The sequence below is a fragment of the Macaca mulatta genome, chromosome 16 (genome assembly GCF_049350105.2).
Source record: "Macaca mulatta isolate MMU2019108-1 chromosome 16, T2T-MMU8v2.0, whole genome shotgun sequence".
Taxonomy (NCBI): domain Eukaryota; kingdom Metazoa; phylum Chordata; class Mammalia; order Primates; family Cercopithecidae; genus Macaca; species Macaca mulatta.
In genome coordinates, this window is record NC_133421.1 from 20,851,736 (window position 1) to 20,876,595 (window position 24,860).

The window sequence follows — 24,860 nt, forward strand, 5'->3', positions numbered from 1 at the left end:
TATTTTCTGTTCACAAATATACCCTCTGGAGTTCAGAGGAAAGGCTGGGATTAGAACTTTCTGTGAGCACTATCCATGGGATTACACGAGGAAGTGGCTGTGAAAAGGTAAGACCTCGTACTAAGCCCTGGGCGCCTGAACACCTAAGAGGTCAGGAAGGGGAGAAAAATCCAGCAAAGGAAAACCCAGAGGTCCCGGCCAGTGAGCTAAAAAGAAAAGTGCAGAAGAGTGCAGGGAAATGGTAAAGAAAAGAAAGCTTTCCACAAGACAGGACCGATCAGCTGAGCCAACTGCTGCCGAGTAGTGATGAGAGCTGAAGTCTCTCGCCCGAAAGGCAGTAAGGCGGGAGGGGGAAACCTGAGGGCAGCGGGTTCTCTCTCGGGGGCGGGTACATGGAAGGGTGTGCAGCGGGGCAAATGCAGCCCGGGGAGCTCTGAGTAACGGACGTGCGAGGATGATGCTTGTGCACGAAGGAAATGACCGCTGTCCCGGCTCCGCGGGAGATGAACCCGGGCTTCCCGCCCTCAGGGACTAGCTCTCCAGGGAACCAGGACGGTCAGTGCCGGTCAAGTCGAGGCAGCTCCTCGCTGAAGGAAGGAGCACGGGACAGGGAAGCAGAAAAGGGAGCGCTAGGCCTCCAACTCCGTCCATCTGGCCACGTTTGAAGAGCCACAAAATGGAGGAGGGAACCCCTCTGAGCGTGCCGGAGCGGAGACGGCTCTCCGTTGCAGCCCGGACGCTTCCGGCCGGGCGCCCACTGCCAGCGGCGCGCCCTCCGCCTGCTCTTCCAGGATTCCTCTTCGCCCCCTCTGGGGCCGCCCCGGGGCGCTCTCAGCAGGATGGCCAACACCTTCCCTCCATCCCTACACCCCTCCGCTCCCGGGCCCGTGGCCGCGCTCCGCTCCCGCACTGCGCACTCTACTCGCAGCAACCTAGCCGGCTGCCAGAACCCGGGAGAGAGCGGGTGCCGCGTGGGCGAGGCCGGCGTCCGGCCGGCGGCTGTCACGTGGGCCTCCCGGGCCAATAGGCACGAGGCTTTGGGTCAAGCTCAGTCAGCCCCGCGGCAACTGGGTCTGGCAGTGGGACTAGGCGGGCCCGGAGGCCGCGGCTGAGCGAGCAAGCCCTGGCGAGTGAGTTGTGGCTGCGGGTCGGCGGTGGGGACAACCCCCGGAGGGAGGCGGAGGGAGGGGAGGCAAGGCCCGCACCTGCCTGCATCCCGCCTCCCACGCCCCAGCGCCCTCCGACCGTGCAGTTCTCTGCAGGACCAGGCCATGGAGCGCGAAGTACAGCGGGTTCGCCAGGCATTCCTGTCCGGACGGTCGCGACCCCTGCGGTTTCGGCTGCAGCAGCTGGAGGCCCTTCGGAGGATGGTGCAGGAGCGCGAGAAGGACATCCTGGCGGCCATCGCCGCCGACCTGTGCAAGGTACGCGCGCGAGCGGCGGGGCGCTGAGAAGCTGGCCCCAGCCGCGCACTTGCGGGCCGGAGCTTCTGCTGGGTTTTGTTTTTGCTTTTACATTTCGGATTACTCCAGCGCTGGGAGTATGATCTCCAGCAATACAGATAAAGCCAAAGTTCCTCTGACTTTCCCTGTCCTCTAGCACTCAGAAGGGCATATGTTGTTACCTGGCCTCTGTGGTTCCTTTTCTGCCTTTTCTATTGTTGTCTGTTTTTGTTACTTTTGTGATTCTTTTCCTTATGATGTGTAGGAACTCTTTGTATATTCTGGATTTCAGTAATTTGTCAGTTTACCGTATTGTAGATACTTTCTTTGGGTTTCTTTCTTTCTTTCTTTTAAAACCAGTAAAATTTAGCAGTGGGAGAGTTGTATACCAACTTTAGTGACAGTAATATTTAATAAGTTCTGAATAATCCATTACCCTCAGACCAGTCTCTGGGTCTATTTCTTGCCTTTTAGCTTTGTTTATGGTTTATTTTGTAGACAGAGTTTTGTTTTTAAGTTATAGTTGCACTCAGATTTTTCTTCATAACTTTGTGTGTTGCTAGGTCAGTTCTACTCAAATTTTAATGCACTAACAGACACCTGGGGATCTTGTTAAAATGCAAATTATTGTTCAGTACGTCGGGGGTGGGATCTGAGATTCCAAGTTTCTAACAAGGTCCCCAGTGATATCATATACCTCTTTTGGAAACACGCTTTGTGTAGCAAAGTTTTTATTGTTTTGATTTGTGTGTGTGTGTGGTTTTCTTTGTATGTTTGCTTGTTGTTTTGCTTTTAAGACAGAGTCTCACTGTGTCTCCCAGGCGGGAGTGCAGTAGTGCGATCTCGGCTCACTGCAACCTCCACCTCTCGTGTTCAAGCGATTCTCTTGCCTCGGCCTCCTCAGTAGCTGGGATTACAGGCGTGCGCCACCATGCCCGGCTAATTTTTGTAATTTTAGTAGAGATGGAGTTTCACCTGTTGACCGAGCTGGTCCTGAACTCCTGGCCTCAAGTGATCCGCCTGCCTGGGCCTGCCAAAGTGCTGGGATTACAGGTGTGAGCCACCACTCCTGGCCTGTGGTAGCAAAGTTTTAAGTAATGTTTTAGGGTGTAAGTATATTCCTCTCTGTTTTCTGATAATAGTTACTTTTTTTTTTTTTTTTTTTTTAAAGAGACGAGGTCTCCTTTTGTTACCCAGGCTGAAGTGCAGTGACTCAATCATAACCCACTGCAGCCTCCAGCTCCTAGGCTCAAGCAGTCCTCCTGCCCCAGCCTCCCAGATACTAGGACTACAGGCACGAGGCCGTCATCTTGTTTTATTTGCATTACATGTGTAGCAAAGCTTTACTCTGGGTTTGTGATTTTTCCCTTCCCCACAATCCCCTCAATCAAAGATTATTTTAATAAGTCATAACAGTAGTAGTACTAGTAGCAACTATAAAATTTAGAGTACTTTTGGTGGAAAGGGGCTGTGATATTAAATAAACAAGATGGGATAATTAAGATTCCAAAAAGACTGTGTCATTTAATCATTCTTGAAGAACTAAATGTTTGTGTGAGTATGTGTATATATAGGATGACTCAAGAAATACAATAAGTTTCCTGTCCCCAAAAGTTTTAAACTTGGTTGGGAAACAGAGCATACACGGATAAAATGTGAGTAATAGTTATAAACCAGTGCGTTAAGGGTGAAGTATTAAGATGCAGGTCAACAGCATAATTACTGTGATATAGAAAGTATGATCAGAGCAGACCTTTATTACTCAAGGAAATCTTCCTGAAAGAGGTAATATTTAAGCCTGGCTTTTAAAGGGTGTGGATTAGTAAAGAAGGATTTACTAGTGGTACTACTACTAGTACTAGTGTTACTACTCCCTGAAATAATCTTTGATTATTTTTTTAAATATATTAGAGAATTAGCAAGCCCTTATCAAGGGCATGAAGGGTGCAAAAGGAGTCTGGATGGCAAACCAGCTAGTCTGATAATACCAGTTGTTGTCACTGCGGGTGTACCTGGCTTGAGTGTTTTGACATTCAGGGCGAAGTGTATCATACTTACTCTGCAAGATTAACTGTGATTCTCTTATAACAGAGTGAACTCAATGCGTACAGTCAGGAAGTCATTACTGTCCTTGGGGAAATTGATTTTATGCTTGAGAATCTTCCTGAATGGGTTACTGCTAAACCAGTTAAGAAGAACCTGCTCACCATGATGGATGAGGCCTATATTCAGCCACAGCCTCTGGGAGTGGTGCTGATAATCGGAGCTTGGAACTACCCCTTTGTTCTCATCATTCAGCCACTGATAGGAGCCATCGCTGCAGGTCTGGTGCCGGCTTATGTCTATATACCTTTTTAGGGAGGCTTATTTTGTCATATTCATTGTAAATTAAGGATAGTGGCTAATTAAATGCATTTACTTTGGTGGTTTGCCTTTGTTTACACCACCAGTGTACTGAGAATTCATGCATATCATACATATTTTTAAATGAGCTGCTGAGGAGATTTGTGTGGCTATGTTTTGAAGCACGTGGAGAATGAACCTGTGGGAGTGTAAAGGTGTCTGAGTCAATAGGCCCAGGAGTTTGGAGTCAGGCATCCGTATTCTAATATGGTTTCAGTTGCTGGCTCTGGCTTTGGATAAACCATTTGATTCTGTCTGACCAGTTTCTTCATTCAAATAAAGGCTATGAGAGTAATGCTAGCTTGGGTATATAGCAAATGCCAGGAGATTAATTTCTCACTTTGCAGGATCCAGATAGAGAGCTGTATGTTAAAATCGCTCATTTGCCCAATAATTCCCGGGCAGAGGACAATCTAGGGGCAGAAGTGGGAGAAAAGTGATAGAAAGTTGGAGGAGTGGGAAGGGCTGATGGAACCCATTGACAGTGACCTGAAGACGATGACAGCTAAGGAGTTAGCCTTTGAAGAGAAAGTGAGGTGAGCTCTTACGCTCATTTTGAGGATGTGCAGCATTGAGAGCTGCAGAAATAATTGGGAGTACCTAGCCTGTACTTCCCACTGAGCGCCATTTTGGTAGCTATTACAGTTAAGTATTAGATGATACTGTTCTACTTTTTACTTTGTTTAGGAAATGCTGTGATTATCAAGCCTTCTGAACTGAGTGAAAATACAGCCAAGATCGTGGCTAAGCTTCTCCCTCAGTATTTAGACCAGGTAAGAATTTCTTGACCCATCTTCAACATACGTGTTTACTGGGGAAAACACACATTTGATTTTCTTGCTATTGCATGTTATTGCTGGCCAGGGACCCGATTGCAGTTTCTTTAAGCCTTCAGCAATTGGCTTAGTAAAAGGAGTTCAGTTCCAAAGTACATTGTGGAGTCACCCGGCTGTGGAGGTTACACAATATATGTAGGCCCATGACTTCATGGGTATGTCCTCCTGCTGTCGACAGATTCTGTCTGTTTGGCATTTTGGAATAATCTTTATTTGAGCTAACATGATTTTAGGTGTTTTCATTTAATGGATTATTTAATGAGGGACTGGTACTGTGCTGGGTGCTAACATATTTCTGTTACTCATAATTTCTTTTGTTCTAACAAAATGTACTTTTATATGATTGTATAAGAGTACTCTTTTTTGTTGTTTTTTGAGCTGGAATCTTGCTCTCTCACCCAGGCTGTAGTGCTGTGGTGGGATCTCGGCTCACTGCAACCTCCGCCTCCTGGGTCCAAGTGATTCTCCTGCCTCAGTCTCCCAAGTAGCTGGGATTATAGACATGTGCCACCACGCCCAGCTAGTTTTTGTATTTTTGGTAGAGATGGGGTTTCACCATGTTGGCCAGGCTGGTCTTGAGCTCCTGACCTCAGGTGATCCGTCCACCTTGGCCTCCCAAAGTGCTGGGATTACAGGTGTGAGCCACTGCACCCAGCCTTTAAGAGTACTTCTGCTTTCAAAAAAGACATGTCTGTGGCATGAAAACATGCCACACACACAAAAAAAGTGCCCTCCTGAATTAGAGGACGTATTCTCACACTGACTTAACATGCTGGCATTTAAGAATATCAAGAACTAGGCCGGGCGCGGTGGCTCAAGCCTGTAATCCCAGCACTTTGGGAGGCCGAGACGGGCGGATCACGAGGTCAGGAGATCGAGACCATCCTGGCTAACACGGTGAAACCCCGTCTCTACTAAAAATACAAAAAATTAGCCGGGCGCGGTTGTGGGCGCCTGTAGTCCCAGCTACTCGGGAGGCTGAGGCAGGAGAATGGCGTGAACCCGGGAGGCAGAGCTTGCAGTGAGCCGAGATCGCGCCACTGCACTCCAGCCTGGGCGACAGAGCGAGACTCCGTCTAAAAAAAAAAAAAAAAGAATATCAAGAACTGAATAAAGAAAATGATCTGCTCAACTGCGGGGTAGTTCATCTGTCGGAGTCAGAGGTTCTTATGCCCTCCTGGGAAGTTAATGATGCCGCGAAGAAATTGGCACTGCTGAGTTCTACATGAGTTGCTGCAGAGAGGAGTCTTCATTTAGCTTTCATTGAAAGACAGCTTACAAATATCTTAACCTGTATTCTGTACATCAACTTGTAATGGCTTGAGGCCAGTTCTGGTTCTTGGAATGATACTGTTCTCTTTGTTAGAATCATTTTGTTCTAATAGTTGTAGTGATCCAATCAAGAAAGATGAAATGGAAGACAGTGAGATGTCAAGGATTGAATAGGACTTAGAACCAGAAGATAGAGGTTGAAGGTACTGCTTTGCCCCTGACCAGGGGTAAATTATTCAATAACTGACTGTCCGGATGAGGAGGATAATAATGGCCTACCAGCTTCAGTTACTGTGTTAGGGGGTTAATAATATATGCTATGTAGATTAAGTCATAGAAAAGTTAAAGCTTGAAACATTTGTTGGGCAGCTGAACTCTGAAGTGAATGAAACTGATTCGTCTTCAGAACAGGAGATCAAGTGGAAACATGAGATCCACAAGCCAACTTTTAGTTCACACTTCTACCTTGGAGTCTTGAATACCTCTCTGTCTTCCTTGGTTGCCATCTGTTCTCTTACTTTTCATGCTGTTATTGTCTAAGGTGTTATCTCTTAGAACAGCTGGTAATGATAGCACAATGCGTTAAGGGCTCAGTCCACAGAAGCTACGTGAATTCTCCCAGTGCCAGATGAAGAAATTGAGGCTCAGAGATGTTCAGTAGCTTGCCTAAAGTCAAATAAGCTAGTGAGTGACAGAGCCCAGATTCAAACCAGATACACTTCAAAAGCAAGCACTCTCAGCTACTGTGCCGGGTATACCATTCAGAATAGCATGGGCTGAGCCTACTCTGTTGTGAGACAGAGAACATTCAGACTAAGATATGCAGCTGGGACCTGTCCTGTGGGAGCCATTCTTCACCAGAGTCACTTCTGCATACACCCACATCTCATGCATTTTCCCTGGTCAAGTTCAACCATTTGTTCTCCTTAGTATCTTTGTTGCTGAGCTCATGTAAAAAACCGAGTCTCCAGGTTGGTTCTATGTGGGTTCAGGTTTCCCAGATGCCAGCGGACTGTGTGTTCTCCTCTTATCCTTGGTCAGCTCCCTCTCCCATCCCTCACAGGGACTGGTCGTGACACTCTCTGGGTTTTACTGACTGTTACATGTTTATGTTGAAGAGATTGCTGATGTTAAGATGTTAGGATTAATTTGGCAGTGCAAGAGTTTGTGTTTCTCTTTCTTTGAGGACCTCTATGTTGTTATTAATGGTGGTGTTGAGGAAACCACGGAGCTCCTGAAGCAGCGATTTGACCACATTTTCTATACGGGAAATACTGCAGTTGGCAAAATTGTCATGGAAGCTGCTGCCAAGCATCTGACCCCTGTGACTCTTGAACTGGGAGGGAAAAGTCCATGTTATATTGATAAAGATTGTGACCTGGACATTGTTTGCAGGTGAGTCTGGCTGTCTGATTTTCTGCGGTTTTCCCAGCACAGTGGAGACTTTTCCTGACAATGTTACTCTTTGCATTTGAACCCCATACCTTATGGCTCCAAGATGCATCATTTAACTTTGGTGGTTGATGTCATCAAGAGTAACTGGAGTCTTTCACTGTCTCTTGGTGCCACTGTCAAAAATGATGAGCTGTAAGTCCTGACATCATGTGGTTGTCCTTAGGAATTTTGAAAAAGTTATTTCTGTCCTCAAGATTACAGCTAGATCTAGCAAGAAATTTAATGTTCTTCTGGCCAGTGATCTGTGAAGTACATAATCCAAAGTATTGTGTGCGCCAAATAAAATCTTTAAATTCCCATTTGAGAGGGTACTATGCTGATCTCTTAACTGAGATCCTTTGTGGACAAAACGAGTGTTCTTCATTTTTTAACTGTGAATAACATCTTGCATCTGAACATCAGAAAATAAGAGGTTTCAGGTTCTCTCTGCTAAATCCGGTTTAGCTACTAAGAAGTGCCAAATCATAGAACTGACTCTGCTCTGGGTGGCGTGACTCTCTCTCCCCTTCATGACTCTGTGCTCTGGGTGGCGTGACTCTCTCTCCCCTTCATGACTCTGCTCTGGGTGGCGTGGCTTTCTCTCCCCTTCAGAGATTCCAGGTCAGGGTTCCAGGTTGGCTTCCTAAGTAGAAATCTTGTTGCCAAAACCGGACACCCTCAGTTAGTGAATGTTCAGGGCGTGGGTTTCTGTCCATGCATGGGAAAGGTCTTCCCAAGTGGGGCAGGGCTCCACAAAGAGGAGGGTGGCCTTGAAGTCTGGCTGCCATCCTGCTTTGTACCTGAACATCTTGCCGGCAGAGCCAAAAGCCACAACCAGGAGAGTCTGTACCGAATTCCTGTCATCCAGGACTTTCCTTTGGCTGGACTGGGAGAGGGGAAAGGACATTGGGAGGCTGTTTCTCCTCTTTTCCTGCTGCAGGCAATGGCATCACTGTTTACCAAGTACTGTTTCCCATGAGCTGGCGTGAGAATTCCCTGCTGTGTAGAATATTCTACCTCATTTGGAAAATACATTCTAAGTTCCAACCGACTGATTTAGAAATGAGTTTTTAACTTTTTAATAAAAATTGCCAGATAAATATATGAATCTATTTTGGTTGCAAAACATTCAAACAACACATTGTAACAACTGAAAATTTGACTGAATTATATAGCTGTTCTGGATTTTTTCCCCTCAGACGCATAACCTGGGGAAAATACATGAATTGTGGCCAAACCTGCATTGCACCTGATTATATTCTCTGTGAAGCATCCCTCCAAAGTCAAATTGTGTGGAAGATTAAGGAAACAGTGAAGGTTTGTATTTAAAACATCTGATTCCACTGATTTTAATAAGATAAGGAGTCAAATTAACTATTCTCAGGCAGCATCCCCATTTGTTTCTCCCTTCAGGAAAATTTTAAAAGCATATGTGACTCAATGAACTTACTAATATGAAAATGCTCTGTGTACCTTTCATAGAATATCTGCTGGGAGCAAGGTTGCCTTGGTGTTAAATCTACTTAAGTTGTCTAGTTGATTTGTTGATAATTAGTTGTGTCATATACTTTTTTAAAAAAAGTTAAATAATTGTGTGTCTGTGGTTTTGAGGGAATGTTGCCAACCCTTTAGGTATAATCAGAGAGACCCTGTGGCATATTGGCCATTGCTGATGAAGGTTATCAGGTTTTGTGTATGTAGAGGGCCTAGGGTGGCCAGTAGTTTGGAGGAGTGACTTAATTAAATAACTACTTACAGTGTACCCTTTGTATAGTTAGCAATCTTTCAGGGTGTTTAAAGTAAATATCTGCAGTGAGGGAACCAAGGAAGACTGCATGGTAGAGTCCCAAGCCAAGACTTGAAGGAAATGTAGAATTTAGGTTGGTAGAAAGGAATGGGGGCTGGGCACGGTGGCTCATGCCTGTAATCCCAGCACTTTGGGGGGCCGAGGCGGGCAGATCACTTGAGGTCAGAAGTTCAAGACTAGCCTGGCCAATGTGATGAAACCCCGTCTCTACTAATTAGCCAGGGGTGGTGGTGCATGTCTGTAATTCCAGCTACTCAGGAGGCTAAGGCACGAGATTCACTTGAACCCTGACGAGAATTGCTTGAACCCAGGAGGCAAAGGTTGCAGTGAGCCAGGATCATGCCACTGCACTGCTGGGTGACAGAGCAAGATTCTGTCTTAAATAAATAATAAGAATGGGATGACCAGTGTGACTGAGTTCAGCAGTGGGTGAGGGTCATTAACCCCTCAGATGAAAGAAATTATTGGAGTAGTCACTGTTTACTCGACAGATGTTAATTGGCACTAAAAGGAAGGATCAGAAACACCAAAGAGTAATACATGTGATCTGAAAATGAAAATTGTTGGCCGGACATGGTGGCTCACGCCTGTAATCCCAGCACTTTGGGAGGCCGAGGCAGGTTGATCACTTGAGGTGAGGAGTTGCAGACCAGCTTGGCCAACATGGCAAAACCCATCTCTACTAAAAATACAAAAATTAGCCGGGCATGGTGCACCTATAATTCTAGCTACTTGGGAGGCTGAGGCACAAGAATTGCTTGAACCCAGGAGGTGGGGGTTGCAGTGAGCCAAGTTCATGCTACCACACTCCAGCCTGGGTAATGGTATGAGATTTTGTCTCAAAAAATTAAAAAAAAAGAAAATGAAAATTGTTGCCGGTTGCAGTGGCTCACTCCTGTAATCCGAGCACTTTGGGAGGCTAAGGCAGGAAGATCGCGTGAGCCCAGGAGTTCAAGGTCTCAACATAATGAGACCCTGTCTCTACAAAAGAGAAGAAGGTTAGCTGCGCATAGTAGCACATGCCTGTAGTCCCAGCTACTCAGGAGGCTGAAGCCAAAAGGATCACTTGAGCCCGGGAGTTCAAGGCTGTGATGAGCCATTATAGCACTACTGTGCTCCAGCCTGAGTGACAGCGTACGATTCTGTCTCAAAAAAAAAAAAGAGAGAGAAAATTGGCTGGGCATAGTGGCTCACTCCTGTAATCCCAGCACTTTGGAAGGTCAAGGCAGACAGATTGCTTGAGGCCAGGAATTCAAGACCAGCTGGGCAACGTAGCAAAATCTTGTCTCTACAAGAAATACAAAAATTATCCGGGTGTAGTGGCTTGTACCTGTGGTCTCAGCTACTTGGCAGGCTGAGGGAGGAGGATCGCTTGATCCTCCTGGGATGCGGAGGCTGCAGTGAGCCAAGAGTGTGCCACTGTACTCCAGCCTAGGTGACAGAGTGAGACCCTGTCTCAAAAAAAAAAAAAGAAAGAAAATTGTGTACCAGGAAGTTCAGGGCAATAGTTCACCATGTGTTCCAGGCAGAGTAACTTCGGGGATGAGGTGCTAGGGCCTTGATATGGGTATTGGACTATCATTTTTAGTGATAGGACTAAAAATGGATCCAGATGAGCACGCGAAGGAAGAGTTGCCCAGATTCAGGGTACGTGGGAAGAGAGAGTGGTTAAAAGATACTTGTGAGATTGAAAATATTTGGAAATTGGAGAAATGCTTGGTTGAGTGTGGTGATGAATTCAATTTCAAAGGAATAAGGGCCTCTGCCTCCCTTTGAGGCATTTATACTCTTAACACAGTGGTTCTCAAGCTACATGTTAGAATCATTAGGGAACCATTTAAAAACAAGTTTGCAAGCCTTACCCTCCAAAGATTCAGCTTGTCTGAGGCCTCCAGGTAATTCTCTGATGCCCTCAGCACTGAAAGCTACTGTTGGTGACTCTGGAGTCAGCTCAAGCCCATGCATTTTAGCAAGCTGCACCAGGGATTCCGACCACCCAGACTTGAGAGTTGCTCTTGGTAGAGGTTGGGTGAACAGTGTTCATTTTGATTTGAGATTAAATTGAGAACTCTCCCAAGGCTTTGAAGTGATGCAGCAATTCAGTAATTTTGTTTTACAAAGTAAATACTGATTGTATGATTACTAAGGTTCTTTTACCTTGGTAATTTCCCAAAGCTGTATTTTGATCCTTCGAGTGGTTTCACCATCACGTGTAAGTGGTGGAAATACCAGTTCAAAGAAGACCAAAACAGCAAAATGGAGCAAAGATTGGCAACTGTTTTCTGTAAAGGGCTAGGTGGCAAATATTTCAGACTCTGCAGACCTTTGGGTCTCTGCTGTAACTACCGAACTTACTGTAGGGGAAGAGCAGGCACAGCCAATGTGTGAACACATAGGCAACCCTGATGCAGAGCAAGACTTACCCCAGCCTGCTCCCACTGTCAGCCGCAGGAGGTGAAGGCCCGTGGGTGGACTGTAAGATCCATAAGAACCTTTGGAACTATGGACAGTGATGGATGTCTTCTGTGTGTGTGCGCTCTTTATTTTCTAGTCCTCGACCTGCCAAAAAGCTGAAATTTACTATCGTACTATTGTTAAATTATTTGAGGGGTGGGGTGTTAGATTCTGTGAGGGTATAAAACCAGATTGATTGGCCGGGCGCGGTGGCTCACGCCTGTAATCCCAGCACTTTGGGAGGCCGAGGCGGGCGGATCACAAGGTCAGGAGATCGAGACCACGGTGAAACCCCGTCTCTACTAAAAATAAAAAAATTAGCCGGGCGCGGTGGCGGGCGCCTGTAGTCCCAGCTACTCAGGAGGCTGAGGCAGGAGAATGGCGTGAACCCAGGAGGCGGAGCTTGCAGTGAGCCGAGATCGCGCCACTGCACTCCAGCCTGGGCGACAGAGCGAGACTCCGTCTCAAAAAACAAAAACAAAAACAAAAAAAAAAAACCAGATTGATTTTGGGCATGGCTGGATTTTGTACTCACTGAAATTGAATTGTGGGTCTTTGTGACATTTATATACTCCTGTTGTTTTAAATAGGAATTTTATGGAGAAAATATAAAAGAGTCTCCTGATTATGAAAGGATCATCAATCTTCGTCATTTTAAGAGGATACTAAGTTTGCTTGAAGGACAAAAGATAGCTCTTGGTGGGGAGACTGATGAGGCCACACGCTACATAGGTAATGGAAATTCTCCTTTCCTATGGGAAGATGGCAATTTGGCAGTTTTTGCTGACACTACTTATTAACACTACATACACTATTAAATATATAGCATTTAATTGTTGATTTAATTGTTGAAGTACTAAATCCTGCTTTCTGGTATACTTGTAGCTTTTGTTATAAACTATTTAAAATGTCTATGTTTCTGTGTATTGAATGATGCCACCAGCATTGCTCCAGTTCATACTTACACGTAACTACTTTTTTCTTCATAACAATCCTGAGAAGCAGAATAGAACTTGATGTAATTAGCTTTAGTTCGTGGATGGGAAAACAGCACAAAGAAGGAAATAGCTTGGTCACTATTCCACAATTAACCAGTGACGGTACCATTCCAGAAATAATGTTTTGGTCCACCATGCTTGACCTTATTATTTGTGTACCTTCTTTGTGCGTTTTCTTCTTTGCCTTGAATATATATTCCTTTGAATGTTAAGCACATTTTTCTAAAGTAACATATAAGGTGACAGAAAAATTAGACACATTTGGACTTGGCTGGCAAAGAAGCTGCACCACGTAGCTTTACTTATCCCCTTTATCAGATAAGATGCTACAAGTTACCAAAAAAAAAAAAAAATCAACTTTAAAAAAACAAAATTTAAAAATGAAATAATAAGCAGAAATTGATTCTCTTGTAATTAGCAGTCCCGAGGTTCTGCTGAGCTGTATAATTCAGTGGCTTCATGGTACCATCAAAAAACCCTGATTCTTTGTACTAGGATGCAAAAGAAAACAATCCTTGTGCCTTCTGTCTCTCCTGGTGGCGGCCCAGATCGAACTGGGGAATACATCTGTAGAAAAAAGAGAAAACGGACTCACTTCTTCCACCTCTCTGTTCTCCCATCCTCAGCGTGTCCACATTGCCCGTTTCTAGGTTAATGAATGGCAAAAGGAAGGGGCTATCCTGATTAGCTTATAGACTAATTAGGACTTTCCCCTGACTTCGAGCTGGGATCATTTTACCTGAGCACGGCTATGCAGAGGAAGTAGACACTCAGCCCAAATTGGTTCTCTGACCTGAGGAAGATGTGGGCAATGGATTTGGGGTGGCAGTTTATATACCCCTGGAAGTGGTGCTGCAAGAAGCTGCCCACAGCCACATTGCCAAGATAATCTATTAGAAACTAGGGGTAAAGGAGAAGTGCCAACTTGTTATTGTCAGATGACTTCTCTTTTGGATGACGATCCAGTTTCTTATTTACAGAGTCTTCTGGAGTACTGCTAGTTGGTGACTTACATTGGCAGCAGATGCTGGGACACTTTACATAGCCTCCCCAGCATCTGTTTCACCCTCCTTTTTTGTGCCTCTTCCCTATGGTAGATGGGACACTGAACTAAGGCTTAGGGAATTTTGACCATTTAACTCTGTTTTCTTAATCTGTCTAACAGAGTTGTAATAAAGGTTAATGAGATAATATATATGAAAGCGCTCGAGTTAAGAAAAAATAGTATTGATTTGATTCACGGTTGAGCTGTCTTTGCTCCTAGAAAGACCTGTCCGTTCAAGACCAGCCTGACCAACATGGAGAAACCCCATCTCTACTAAAAATACAAAATTAGCTGGGCATGGTGGTGCATGCCTATAATCCCAGCTACTCTGGAGGCTGAGACAGGAGAATCACTTGAACTCGGGAGGTGGAGATTGCGGTGAGCCGAGATGGCACTGTTGTACTCCAGCCTGGGCAACAAGGGCGAAACTCTGTCTCAAAAAAAAAAAAAAAAAAACCACTCTGCACAGAAAAATGTTAAGTATAATCTATAGTTAAATATATGCATGGCTGTGAACAGAGTTCAATGTGAAAAAGATAGATTTGCACAAGTATCCACAGGCTTGTGATTCACAGGCTTTGGAGACATCGAGTATTTGCACAGCTCATCCACCTGCTCAGGATTTTTCAATAGATATGACTTGCGGAGGAGAGGGAAAGGGATGGATAGGTGACCCAATGAAAGAGATACAAGATGAGAGTTGTACATTTTTGTCTAATAAGTATTTTCATTTTCATTTTGTTTATTTTCTTTTTAGCCCCAACAGTACTTACTGATGTTGATCCTAAAACCAAGGTGATGCAAGAAGAAATTTTTGGACCAGTTCTTCCAATAGTGCCTGTGAAAAATGTAGATGAGGCCATAGATTTCATAAATGAACGTGAAAAGCCTCTGGCTCTCTATGTGTTTTCACATAACCATAAGGTAAGCTTTAGCGAGAACAGCTCACTAGCATAAGCGACTATCAAGAGTCATGTTCCTCTTTGGGAGGCCGAGACGGGCGGATCACGAGGTCAGGAGATCGAGACCATCCTGGCTAACACGGTGAAACCCCGTCTCTACTAAAAAAGACAAAAAACTAGCCGGGCGAGGTGGCGGGCGCCTGTAGTCCCAGCTACTCGGGAGGCTGAGGCCGGAGAATGGCGTGAACCCGGGAGGCGGAGCTTGCAGTGAGCTGAGATCCGGCCACTGCACTCCAGCCTGGGTGACAGAGCGAGACTCCGTCTCAAAAAAAAAAAAAAAAAAAAAAAAAAAGAGTCATGTTCCTTCTTTGCTGTAAAACAATGTGGAAAACAATGTGAAACAATGATGGTTTCTTCTGTCATATCAGAGTCCACTAAGTGAAGTTGTGTTCCTAGGTTGCTGTCTTGGTTTATGAGGCTCTGGGGTTATCACAGCATCCGTTCCCCTCCTCCCTCGGGTTAGATCTGAGTCTGCAGGGTTGAGTGTCGCAAGGTTTTTGATTCACAAACACCTCCTGTATAATTGGAAGACTTATATGTGCCAGCATTAAATACTTTTCTGATGTTAATCCACAGGGCGTTGTCGAATAAGAGCCTGCACAAAATGACATTCACACCCACTGTGTGGGACTAAGACCCCGACACTGTCACATAAATGGTTGTGATATGATGGATTTTAGTTTCTCACGTGACGCTAGCTTCTTGTTAGCGTGGTGGAACCGCATCACCTGTTTGAGCAGTTCTGCCACTTTCTGCATGGCTCACTCATTCATGTCACTAGGGGACCAGCTGCTACTAAGAGACAGTGGCCCAAATGTTTTCGGGAGAACTTCTGATGGTAACGTGTAGATAGTCGTGTGACAGCTTTTGGAGCTTGTGAGGCTATTGAGATACAGATAGCTACAGGTATTTGAGTGAGACCAAATGTGTGGGGCTCAGTAAAGGCTGGGTTATTAACAAAACCATGGTTTGACATTTAAAACCATGGATAACATGGGCAGGAAGGAACCTTCCTGCCAGGGTTCCTTCCGGCTGGCCAGGGTACAGGTCAGGTGTGGAGCACTTCCCAGCAGTGGGTCACCTGAGGTCACTACAGTCCAGACAGGAAGAACTGTCAAGGGCTTGCTGGCCCCCAAGGGAAATGACATTTACTAGTCAAGTGTTCTTGTGCTTTTCTGGGCCTTAGGCCAAACAACCATTTATTTCTTAAAAAATAGGATGCTAAATCTAAAGTCTTAAATATTTTCACATTTCATAAAGACTAAATCATACCTATTAATCATTTGTTATAATGTAGAGCAGGGATAAGAAAGAAGTAATAACAGTGTTTAAAACTGGAATATAGTCTAAGCTGTCCCCTTACAAAGAGCCTTTTGCTGCTGTGTTGGGGAGTACACCTCTAGGTTGTGGCTGAGTAGGCCCAGAGGTTGGGAGCTGCCTCCCTTTGTGCACGGGATGTGTGTCTGAGAGGTTGGGTATCAGTCACTTTGCAAAACTAACCACAGTTGAGGTTGTTTGTCTATCTGGCACGGTGTCCCCAAACTCAAGAATTTTCACTGACACAAAGCCAGAATGTGCATGCTTTGAGCTCATAACTCTGAGCACACAGCCCTCTGTGTGGTGGGGCCATGAGTGTTCCCTGAGGGGCAACTTCACTGACCTGGATGCCTTTGGTCTGTCCTCAGCTCATCAAACGGATGATTGATGAGACATCCAGCGGAGGTGTCACAGGCAATGACGTCATTATGCACTTCACGCTCAACTCTTTCCCCTTTGGAGGAGTGGGTGAGTCTTTATTTTCTCCTGCTCGTAGTAGATATTTCAAAAGCACCACCATTTCATGAGTGGATTGTGCGGGCTGTTGAATTAGCCAGCTGTTGCGTACCCTGGGTGTCCTGTCCTGAGGGAGGCCTTTCCTGGTCACCCAGTTGACTGGTTTTCCTGCTTCCCCACCCACCCCTGCAGTACAGGATGAATGTCTTGTCACTCTTTCTGTCAGCAGCACTGACTGACCGCAGCTGTAATCATTACGTTGTTCACTTTATTGATTTTGTTTATTGTCCTGCCGCATTTAGGAGATTTGGGAACCAAGAGTCAGGTCTCAAATTAAGAAGGTCTCTCTGTGTGGTTTTTTTTTTTTTAAATGAGGTAACTAATGAAAGGTTCCGAATACCAGAAACAGACAGAAGGTAGAGGGGTTTTCTAACGCGCCTTTGTTTTCTGCTCAGTTCTTACCTGCATTGTTCCCCGGCCCTTTGTTTGGAGGAGCAGCCTCTCCTGGAATTGTTTTGTGATTTGAGTAAAATGAGACTCCCCCTGTTCTAGAGAGGAGGGGCAGAAAGAAATTCATTCCAAGGGAAGCTCTGTGGACATAGCCTGATCCTTGCTGTTCCCTTTAGAACGTGACCTGCCTCCCTCTCCCACATGGGAGATGACCGACTCAGTGTTTTATTTCTCCTTTGGAACCTAGGCTAGGTGGGCTTTTCTACTATCTAATAGAGATATTACAAAATAGCCAATATGCAAACATTGTCATAACAAAAACCCAACCATAAAAGCCCCTGTCTTAAAGCCCTTTTCTATCCTCTCCCTTTGTAATACCGGAAGTCATTTGCTCCATGGGATGCGATGGCCCAGCTAGGCAGGACCGTCTGTTTCTGGTTAAAGAAACCTTGTCCTATGACCAAGGAGCCTTGACCTACAGCCACAGGTCCTTGTCTAGGAGGTAAACATATTGCCAGCACCCAGCACAGTGACTGACATGGGTGAGGGACAGGCAGGAAGAGGCCAAATCGGTAGGTATTGCCAGATCCAAATTGGAAATGGTGGTGGCTTGTAGAGGGTGGTGGCAGGGGAGGTAGTGGAAAGGGAAGGGGTTATTTTTGGGATCAAGCAGCAGGATTTGCTGATGGAGTGAATGCTGGAGGAGGGGGTGAATGAAAGAGGATGACTCCTGGGATTTTGGCTGGAGTAACCAATACTTTTGTAGCCCAGATGCTTAAAAGATTGGACTCCGTTGTCTCTAGTTCCTCAGCTCACCGCATAGGATCCTGGCATCCACTGTGCTAGTGCGGTAATCAGCTCGGTAATTGTTCCATATGGTGTCTCCAGTGCCTTCTAATTGCAAATCTAAGTGACTTGGGTTCAGTCCCTATCCCTACTTGACCAGGTAGCCTGTGGCATCATTGACTATACCATCTTATTTAAAACAAAACACGACTGGGCGCAGTGGCTCATGCCTGTAATCCCAGCACTTTGGGAGGCCGAAGTGGGCAGATCACTTGAGGTCAGGAGTTCCAGACCAGCCTGGCCAACATGGTGAAACCTTGTCTCTACTGAAAATACAAAAATTAGCTGGGTGTGCTGGCACACACCTGTAGTCCCAGCTACTCAGGAGGCTGAGGCAGAAGAATCACTTGAACCCGGGAGGCGGAGGTTGCAGTGAGCTGAGATTGCACCACTGCACTCCAACCTGGTGACAGAGCAAGACTCTGTCTCAAAAAATAAAATAAAATAAATAAATAAATAACAAAATAAAATAAGCAACCTATTATGTACCCACAAAAGTTAAAAATGCAAAAAGAAGATGCAAAAGAAAAAAAAACAGGTTTACTGTCTTAGCAAATTTCAGGCATATAATACATTATTATAGTGGCCATGCTGTAAAAAAATAAAAGTAAGACAAGCCTTGACCCCCAAATGTAAAAAGAATACAGGCTTTTTAAGAAAAGTTGGAAAAGATAGAAGAGCCCAAAGAATAAACATTTACATTACCCGTAACCCCACTATGTAAAGATAACTGGTATATATCTTGCACATATATGCATACACATATACACAGACACCTGAATATTCTATGCAAAAAGGTATCATAGTATATATTGTTCTCTACCCTGTATGTGACAGGATAGTGTGACACTTTTCCTATGTCAGTATTCTTGCATGTGATAATTTTAGAAACTGCATACTTTTCCATCATATGAATGTGGCATATTTATGTAACCAGTTCCCAGTATTAGAGTTTTGTGATTTCAATTTTTTTGGTATTATGATTCTTATATAATGTCTCTTTAGATACTCTCTGATTATTTCTTTAGGAAAAATGTCTGCAAGTGTAATTACTCTGTTAAAAGGGCTTATACAATTTTCCAAATTGAAAAAAATGCTTTTTTCTTCTAATTCTCAAAGTAATATAGACACAGCGGCAAAAAGTCTGAACAGTTAAACTTTAAGGAAAAATGTAATAATCTCCCAGGCATAAACACTATTAATATTTTGGCATATAGTTTAGATTTTTCTTTTTCTTTCTTTTTCTTTCTTTTTTTTTTTTTTTTTTTTTTTTTTTTGAGACTGAGTCTCCCTCTGTCACCTAAGCTGGAGTGTGGTGGTGTGATCTCAGCTCATTGCAACCTCCGACTGCTGGGTTCAAGTAATTCTCCTGACTCAGCCTCCCAAGTAGCTGGAGCTACAGATGTGTGCCACCATGCCCAGCTAATTTTTGTATTTTTAGTAGAGACAGGGTTTTGCATGTTAGCCAGCCTGGTCTCAAACTTCTGGGCTCAAGAGAGCCACTTGCCTTGGCCTCCCACAGTGCTGGGATTACAGGCGTGAGCCATCGCACCCAGCTTAGGTTTTTCTTTAGAAATGCTTACCTTTAAGGCTTTTGATACATATTTCAAGTGTCTTTGCAGATTTCTGCCACTTTACATTCCCATGAACATTATATGAGTGTTTACTTCCTTATATCCCCAGTTCTGGATTATTCCATTATTAACTTTCTAGACAGAAAGAAAAGGGTCTCATTTTAATTTGTACTCCTTTGATTATTAGTGAGTTTGAATTTTTTTTTAGCACTCCCATTAATTTTCTATTTATGTCCTTTGATATTTTTGCTGTGTTCACATCTTCCTTATTAGCCTTTAAATAGCCTTTTTTATAAGTCAGAAAATCCTCAGTCCTATCTGTAACACATATCCCTTTCCAGATTTTAATTTTTCTTTTAATTTTATCTATGATTTGAAGCATTTATTTATTTAGAGACAGAGTCTCACTCTGTCACCCAGGCTGGAGTGCAGTGGTGCGATCTTGGTTCACTGTAACCTCTGCCTCCTTGCTTCAAACAATTCTCCTGCCCCAGCCTCCCAAGTAGCTGGGATTACAGGCACCCAACACCACTCCTGCCTAATTTTTGTATTTTTAGTAGAGATAGGGTCTCACCATGTTGGCCAGGCTGGTCCCCAACTCCTGGTCTCAGGTGATCCACCTGCCTCAGCCTCCCAAAGTGCTGGGATTACAGGCATGAGCCACCGCGCCTCACCTAAGCCTGTGTGGCTTTTTGTTTTTTGGTTTCTGATTTGGAAAGTAGGCTTAGAAAAGCTTTCCCTATTTCAGTATTATATAAATATCATCTGCAGGCTGGGTGCAGTGGCACACACCTGTAATCCCAGCACTTTGGGAGGCCAAGGCATCTGGCTAACATGGTGAAACCCTGTCTCTACTAAAAATACAAAAAATTAGCCGGGTGTGGCGGCACCGTCTGTAATCCCAGCTTCTCAGGAGGCTGAGGCAGGAGAATCACTTGAACCCTGGAGGCAGAGGTTGCAGTGAGCAAAGATTGCACCACTGCACTCCAGCTTGGGCAACAGAACGAGACTCTGTCTCAAAAAAATAAAAATTAAATAAATAAATAAATAATAAATATCTGTAGTTTCCCTCCCTCGCTCCCTCCCTTCCATCCTTCCTTCCTTTTAACCATGGAGTTGGCCAGTCGTGGTGGCTAACACCTATAATCCCAGCACTTTGGGAGGCCAAGGCAGGGGGATCACTTGAGGTCAGAATCTTGAGACCAGCCTGGCCAACGTGGTGAAAACCCGTCTCCACTAAAAATACCAAAAAAATTAGCTGGGCATCGTGGCTTGCACGTGTAGTCCCAGCTACTTGGGAGGCTGAGGCAGTAGAATCGTGTGAACCTGGGAGGCAGAAGCTTCAGTGAGCCAAGATCATGCCACTGCACTCCAGCCTGGGCAACAGAGTGAGACACTGTCTCAAAACAAAAACAAAAAAACAAAAAAACACCATGGAGTTCACTTTAGAATGCATATGCCACGTGATGTAATAATGTGCCTTTTTTTTTTTTTTTTTTTTTTTGAGACGGAGTCTTGCTCTGCCGCCCAGGCTGGAGTGCAGTGGCCGGATCTCAGCTCACTGCAAGCTCCGCCTCCTGGGTTTACGCCATTCTCCTGCCTCAGCCTCCTGAGTTGCTGGGACTACAGGCGCCCGCCACCTCGCCCGGCTAGTTTTTGTATTTTTTAGTAGAGATGGGGTTTCACCGTGTCAGCCAGGATGGTCTCGATCTCCTGACCTCGTGATCTGCCCGTCTCGGCCTCCCAAAGTGCTGGGATTACAGGCTTGAGCCACTGTGCCCGGCGCCTTTTTTTTTTTTTTTCAAAGAGTAAACTAGTTATGCTGGCACCATTTTTTGAAATTATCATCCTCATACCTACAGTACTCAATAAAAACACGTTTAGGTCATTCTTAGGGTTTTTTCATTGGTTGCATTATCTTTCTGGTTTGTTTTTTCCGTGGGCCGGTACCACAGTTTCAATGACAGTAGTTGTACCGTTAGCTTTATAAGTGACATTTAGTAAGTGCTTATTATTTGCCAGGTACTGCGGTTGAATCCATGCCTTTTCTTTTCTTTTTTGAGATGGGGTCTTACTCTGTCACCCAGGCTAATACAGTGGTACAATCACGGCTCACTGCAGCCTCAACCTCTTGGGCTCAAACAATCTTCCCGCCCTAGCCTACTGAGTAGCTGGGACTACAGGGGTGAACCACCATGCCTGGCTAATTAAAAACATTTTTTTGTATAGAGACTGGGTCTCAGTATGTTGCCCAGGCTGGTCTTGAATTCCTGGGCTCAAGCAATCCTCCCACCTCAGCCTCAAGCAATCCTCCCACCTCAGCCTCCCAATGTGCTGGGATTACGGGTGTGAGCCACTGCGACTGGCCAAATGCACACATTTTAGAGACAGACAACTAATGAGTAGTTAAGCCAAGAAATGAGCCAAAGTTGTCTGGCTCCAAACCCCACATATTCAATCCAGTAGCTTGCTCTGTAGGACACAGCACTATTTCAAAATCTAAGAGTAAAAGCTCCTCGTTTTTATTGCTTTTCAGTGTTTTCTTGCTTGTTCTTATCTAAATTTGTTTTTCCAGATGATCTTTGGAATCACTACCTCCTCCTATTTAAAAAAAAAACCAAAACCTTCTGAAATCCCCTGGGATTTTGATTAAAATTGATTTAAACTTAAATTATTTTGGGAAGAATTTATCTCTTTAAAATGTGGAGTCTTAATGGGAATATGTTATATCATCTCTTCATTTATATAACCCTTTTATATCTTTGAATAAAACTACCTTGGTTATGTTGGTTATGTCTTTGGCTCGCCCCTCCCTCATTCTTTTTTTTTTTTTTTGAGGCGGAGTCTCGCTCTCGCCCAGGCTGCAGTGCAGTGGCGCAACCTCAGCTCACTGCAACCTCCACCTCCTGGATTCAAGCAATTCTCCTGCCTTAGCTTCCAAAGTAGCTGGGACTACAGGCGTGCGCCACCATGTCTGACTAATTTTTGTATTTTTAGTAGAGACAGGATTTCACCATGTTGGCCAGGATGGTCTTGATCTCTTAACCTTGTGATCCGCCCACCTTGGCCTCCCAAAGTGCTGGGATTACAGACGTGAGCCACTGCGCCCAGTCCCCTCCCTCATTCTTTACCCTCCCTCAGTGTCAGGTTTTCTCAGGGTCTTGTCCTTGGGTCTCTTCTCACACCAGGCCTGCTTCATGAATGATTCTTTCCTGCAACCTGGCCTTGGTAAACTGCTCCCTGGCCTCTGGTCACCTGTGTCTTACATCACACATGCCATTCCCTCTGCCCAGCTCACACTGCTCCCCTTTGTGCCTGTCAGTCTGTTGTACACACAGAGTTAGAGAAATGAAAACTGTCACAGAGCATGGCTTCGTGGAGGGCAGAGATTTACACTTGCTTGTTATCACCCAGCTGTGCAACCCTGCTGCCCTGTCTTACTTTCTACAGCCTTAGAGAAAGCAAGTGGGTCAGTGGGGCCATGGATGACTGAAGCCATGGGAAGGGATGCTGGGAATGAAGGGATGGTGGGAAGAGAGCACATGTAGCATTTAGAGTCTGATCCAGGTTCGGGTTCTGGCTTTGCCACTTACCAGCCATGTGACCCTGGGCAGGTTAACTGACTCCATAAGCTCCCTTTCCCTCTCTGGAAATGAGGCTGCTGATAATTCACCAGGTGGGATTGTGGTGAGAATTATCTTAAGAGAATGATTTAAAGTCTTAGCACAGTCCCTGGCATAAATGAGAGCCACAGCTCTAGAAGAGGTGCAAGTCCTTGTCTTGCTCGTGGAAAGCATCCTGTTTGACAAGGACATTGACTTTTCCAGGGAAGTTGGTAAGGACTCCCTGAGAAGAGATACTTCAGCTGGCAGAGTTCAGTGGGGGCTCCCAGGCAGCAGGGAGTACATGTGAGCTTTGGCTGTTGTTAGACAGAAGTAGCTTGCATCATCTACAATGAAGCTTGTTTTGTCTGTTCCCTTTATTTCAGGTTCCAGTGGGATGGGAGCTTATCACGGAAAACATAGTTTCGATACTTTTTCTCATCAGCGTCCCTGTTTATTAAAAAGTTTGAAGAGAGAAGGTGCTAACAAACTCAGATATCCTCCCAACAGCCAGTCAAAGGTGGATTGGGGAAAATTTTTTCTCTTGAGACGGTTCAACAAAGAAAAACTCGGTCTCCTGGTGCTCACTTTCCTGGGCATTGTAGCCGCTGTGCTGGTCAAGGTGAGTCCCTATTACCCATGAGTGCCATTCTGTCTGGTCCTGGCCCAATGGCTGCCAGATGCTTATTCTAGCAGGACTCTACATTAGCTTGTAGAGTGTAAGACAGGGTCAGTGAACCACAGCCTGCTGGCCAGCTACCTCTTTTTGTCACTAAAGTTATTGGAACACAGCCACACCCACTTGTTTACTAATCATCCACAGCTGCTTTCATGGGATGGTGACAGAGCTGAGTAGTTGCAACAGAGGCTGAAAGGCCCTTAAAGCCTAAATTATTACAGAAAAGTTTGCTAATCTCTGGTCTAAGAGGTTAAAACAGTGTAGAACTTGATTGCAGAATTCTGACCTATCTGATCAAAGGGTTAGCCCTTTGATCCTTCTGGTATTGGACTTTCCTTGTCACTTACAGCTTTGTTCTTTTTTTTTTTTTTTTTTTTTTTTTTTTTCCTTTGAGGAGTCTCACTCTTTTGCCCAGGCTGGAGTGCAGTGGCACAATCTTGGCTTACTGCAACCTCTGCCTCCCGGGTTCAAGCAATTCTCCTGCCTCAGCTTGCTAAGTAGTGGGGACTACAGGTACCTGCCAGCCTCAGCTTCCCTAGTAGCTGGGGTAGCATGGCACCAGCCACCATGCCCAACTAATTTTTGTATTTTTAGTAAAGACGGAGTTTCACTACACTGGCCAGGCTGGTCTCGAACTCCTGACCTCAGGTGATCCACCTGGGCCTCCCAAAGTGCTGGGATTACAGGCATGAGCCACCACGCCTGGCCAGCTTTGTTCCTGAATGTGCATGAAATCAGCTTGCCACGGAGATGGAGGCAAGAACTCTGGTGCAACAGCTTTGGTGAGGGATATTTTATTAGGCTTGAATGTTTTTCCACCAAAGTTGACTACCTGATAAAGTTTATCTTTTGTGATTAATCATTATAGAGATGGGCTTGCAAAGAGGCCCTCATGATAGCTGCCTTCTCAAAGCAGTTTGCATATTTTGAGGTGAAAGAGGAAATCCATAATTAAAGTTAAGATGGAATGACGAACACAGTTGTGTCTGTGGCACCCTCAGCCGTTCAGCTGAGGATGTAACGTTGAAAATATTGACCATATCAGTGAAGAATGGGCTTGGAAAAGGCAATGGTAATAGCTGTGTTTATATTTTGTTTAAAATTTGAAAGGGGGCTGGGTGCAGTGGCTCACGCCTGTAATCCCAACACTTTAGGAGGCTGAGGCGGGTGAATCATGAGGTCAGGAGTTCAAGACCAGCCTGACCAATATGGTGAAACCCCGTCTCTACTAAAAATACAAAAAATTAGCCGGGCATGGTGGCGCGCAACTGTAGTCCCAGCTG

General features: G+C 45.0%; 1 protein-coding gene and 1 non-coding gene across 7 annotated transcripts in view; both read left to right on the forward strand.

The window, feature by feature from the left end:
• Positions 1 to 1,050: 1,050 nt before the first annotated feature.
• Positions 1,051 to 24,860, forward strand: part of ALDH3A2 (aldehyde dehydrogenase 3 family member A2) — a 28,735-nt gene continuing 4,925 nt past the window's right edge. For 2 of the 6 annotated variants that reach the window (XM_077970525.1, XM_077970526.1), the window contains exons 1-10: positions 1,051 to 1,130; positions 1,253 to 1,424; positions 3,534 to 3,765; positions 4,533 to 4,618; positions 7,140 to 7,348; positions 8,587 to 8,704; positions 12,239 to 12,380; positions 14,449 to 14,615; positions 16,339 to 16,438; positions 23,285 to 23,520. In XM_077970525.1, coding sequence (XP_077826651.1) covers positions 1,272 to 1,424; positions 3,534 to 3,765; positions 4,533 to 4,618; positions 7,140 to 7,348; positions 8,587 to 8,704; positions 12,239 to 12,380; positions 14,449 to 14,615; positions 16,339 to 16,438; positions 23,285 to 23,520 — 1,443 coding nt within the window. In that variant the 5' untranslated portion in view covers positions 1,051 to 1,130; positions 1,253 to 1,271. Of the gene's footprint in view, positions 1,425 to 3,533; positions 3,766 to 4,532; positions 4,619 to 7,139; positions 7,349 to 8,586; positions 8,705 to 12,238; positions 12,381 to 14,448; positions 14,616 to 16,338; positions 16,439 to 23,284; positions 23,521 to 24,860 lie in introns of all 6 variants that reach the window. The other 4 variants (XM_015118794.3, XM_028836105.2, XM_028836104.2 and 1 more) reach the window with 2 other exon arrangements.
• Positions 13,125 to 13,215, forward strand: LOC114673303 (small nucleolar RNA SNORA31). Its single transcript, XR_013407563.1, has one exon. It is a non-coding gene; the product is annotated as a small nucleolar RNA SNORA31 (small nucleolar RNA).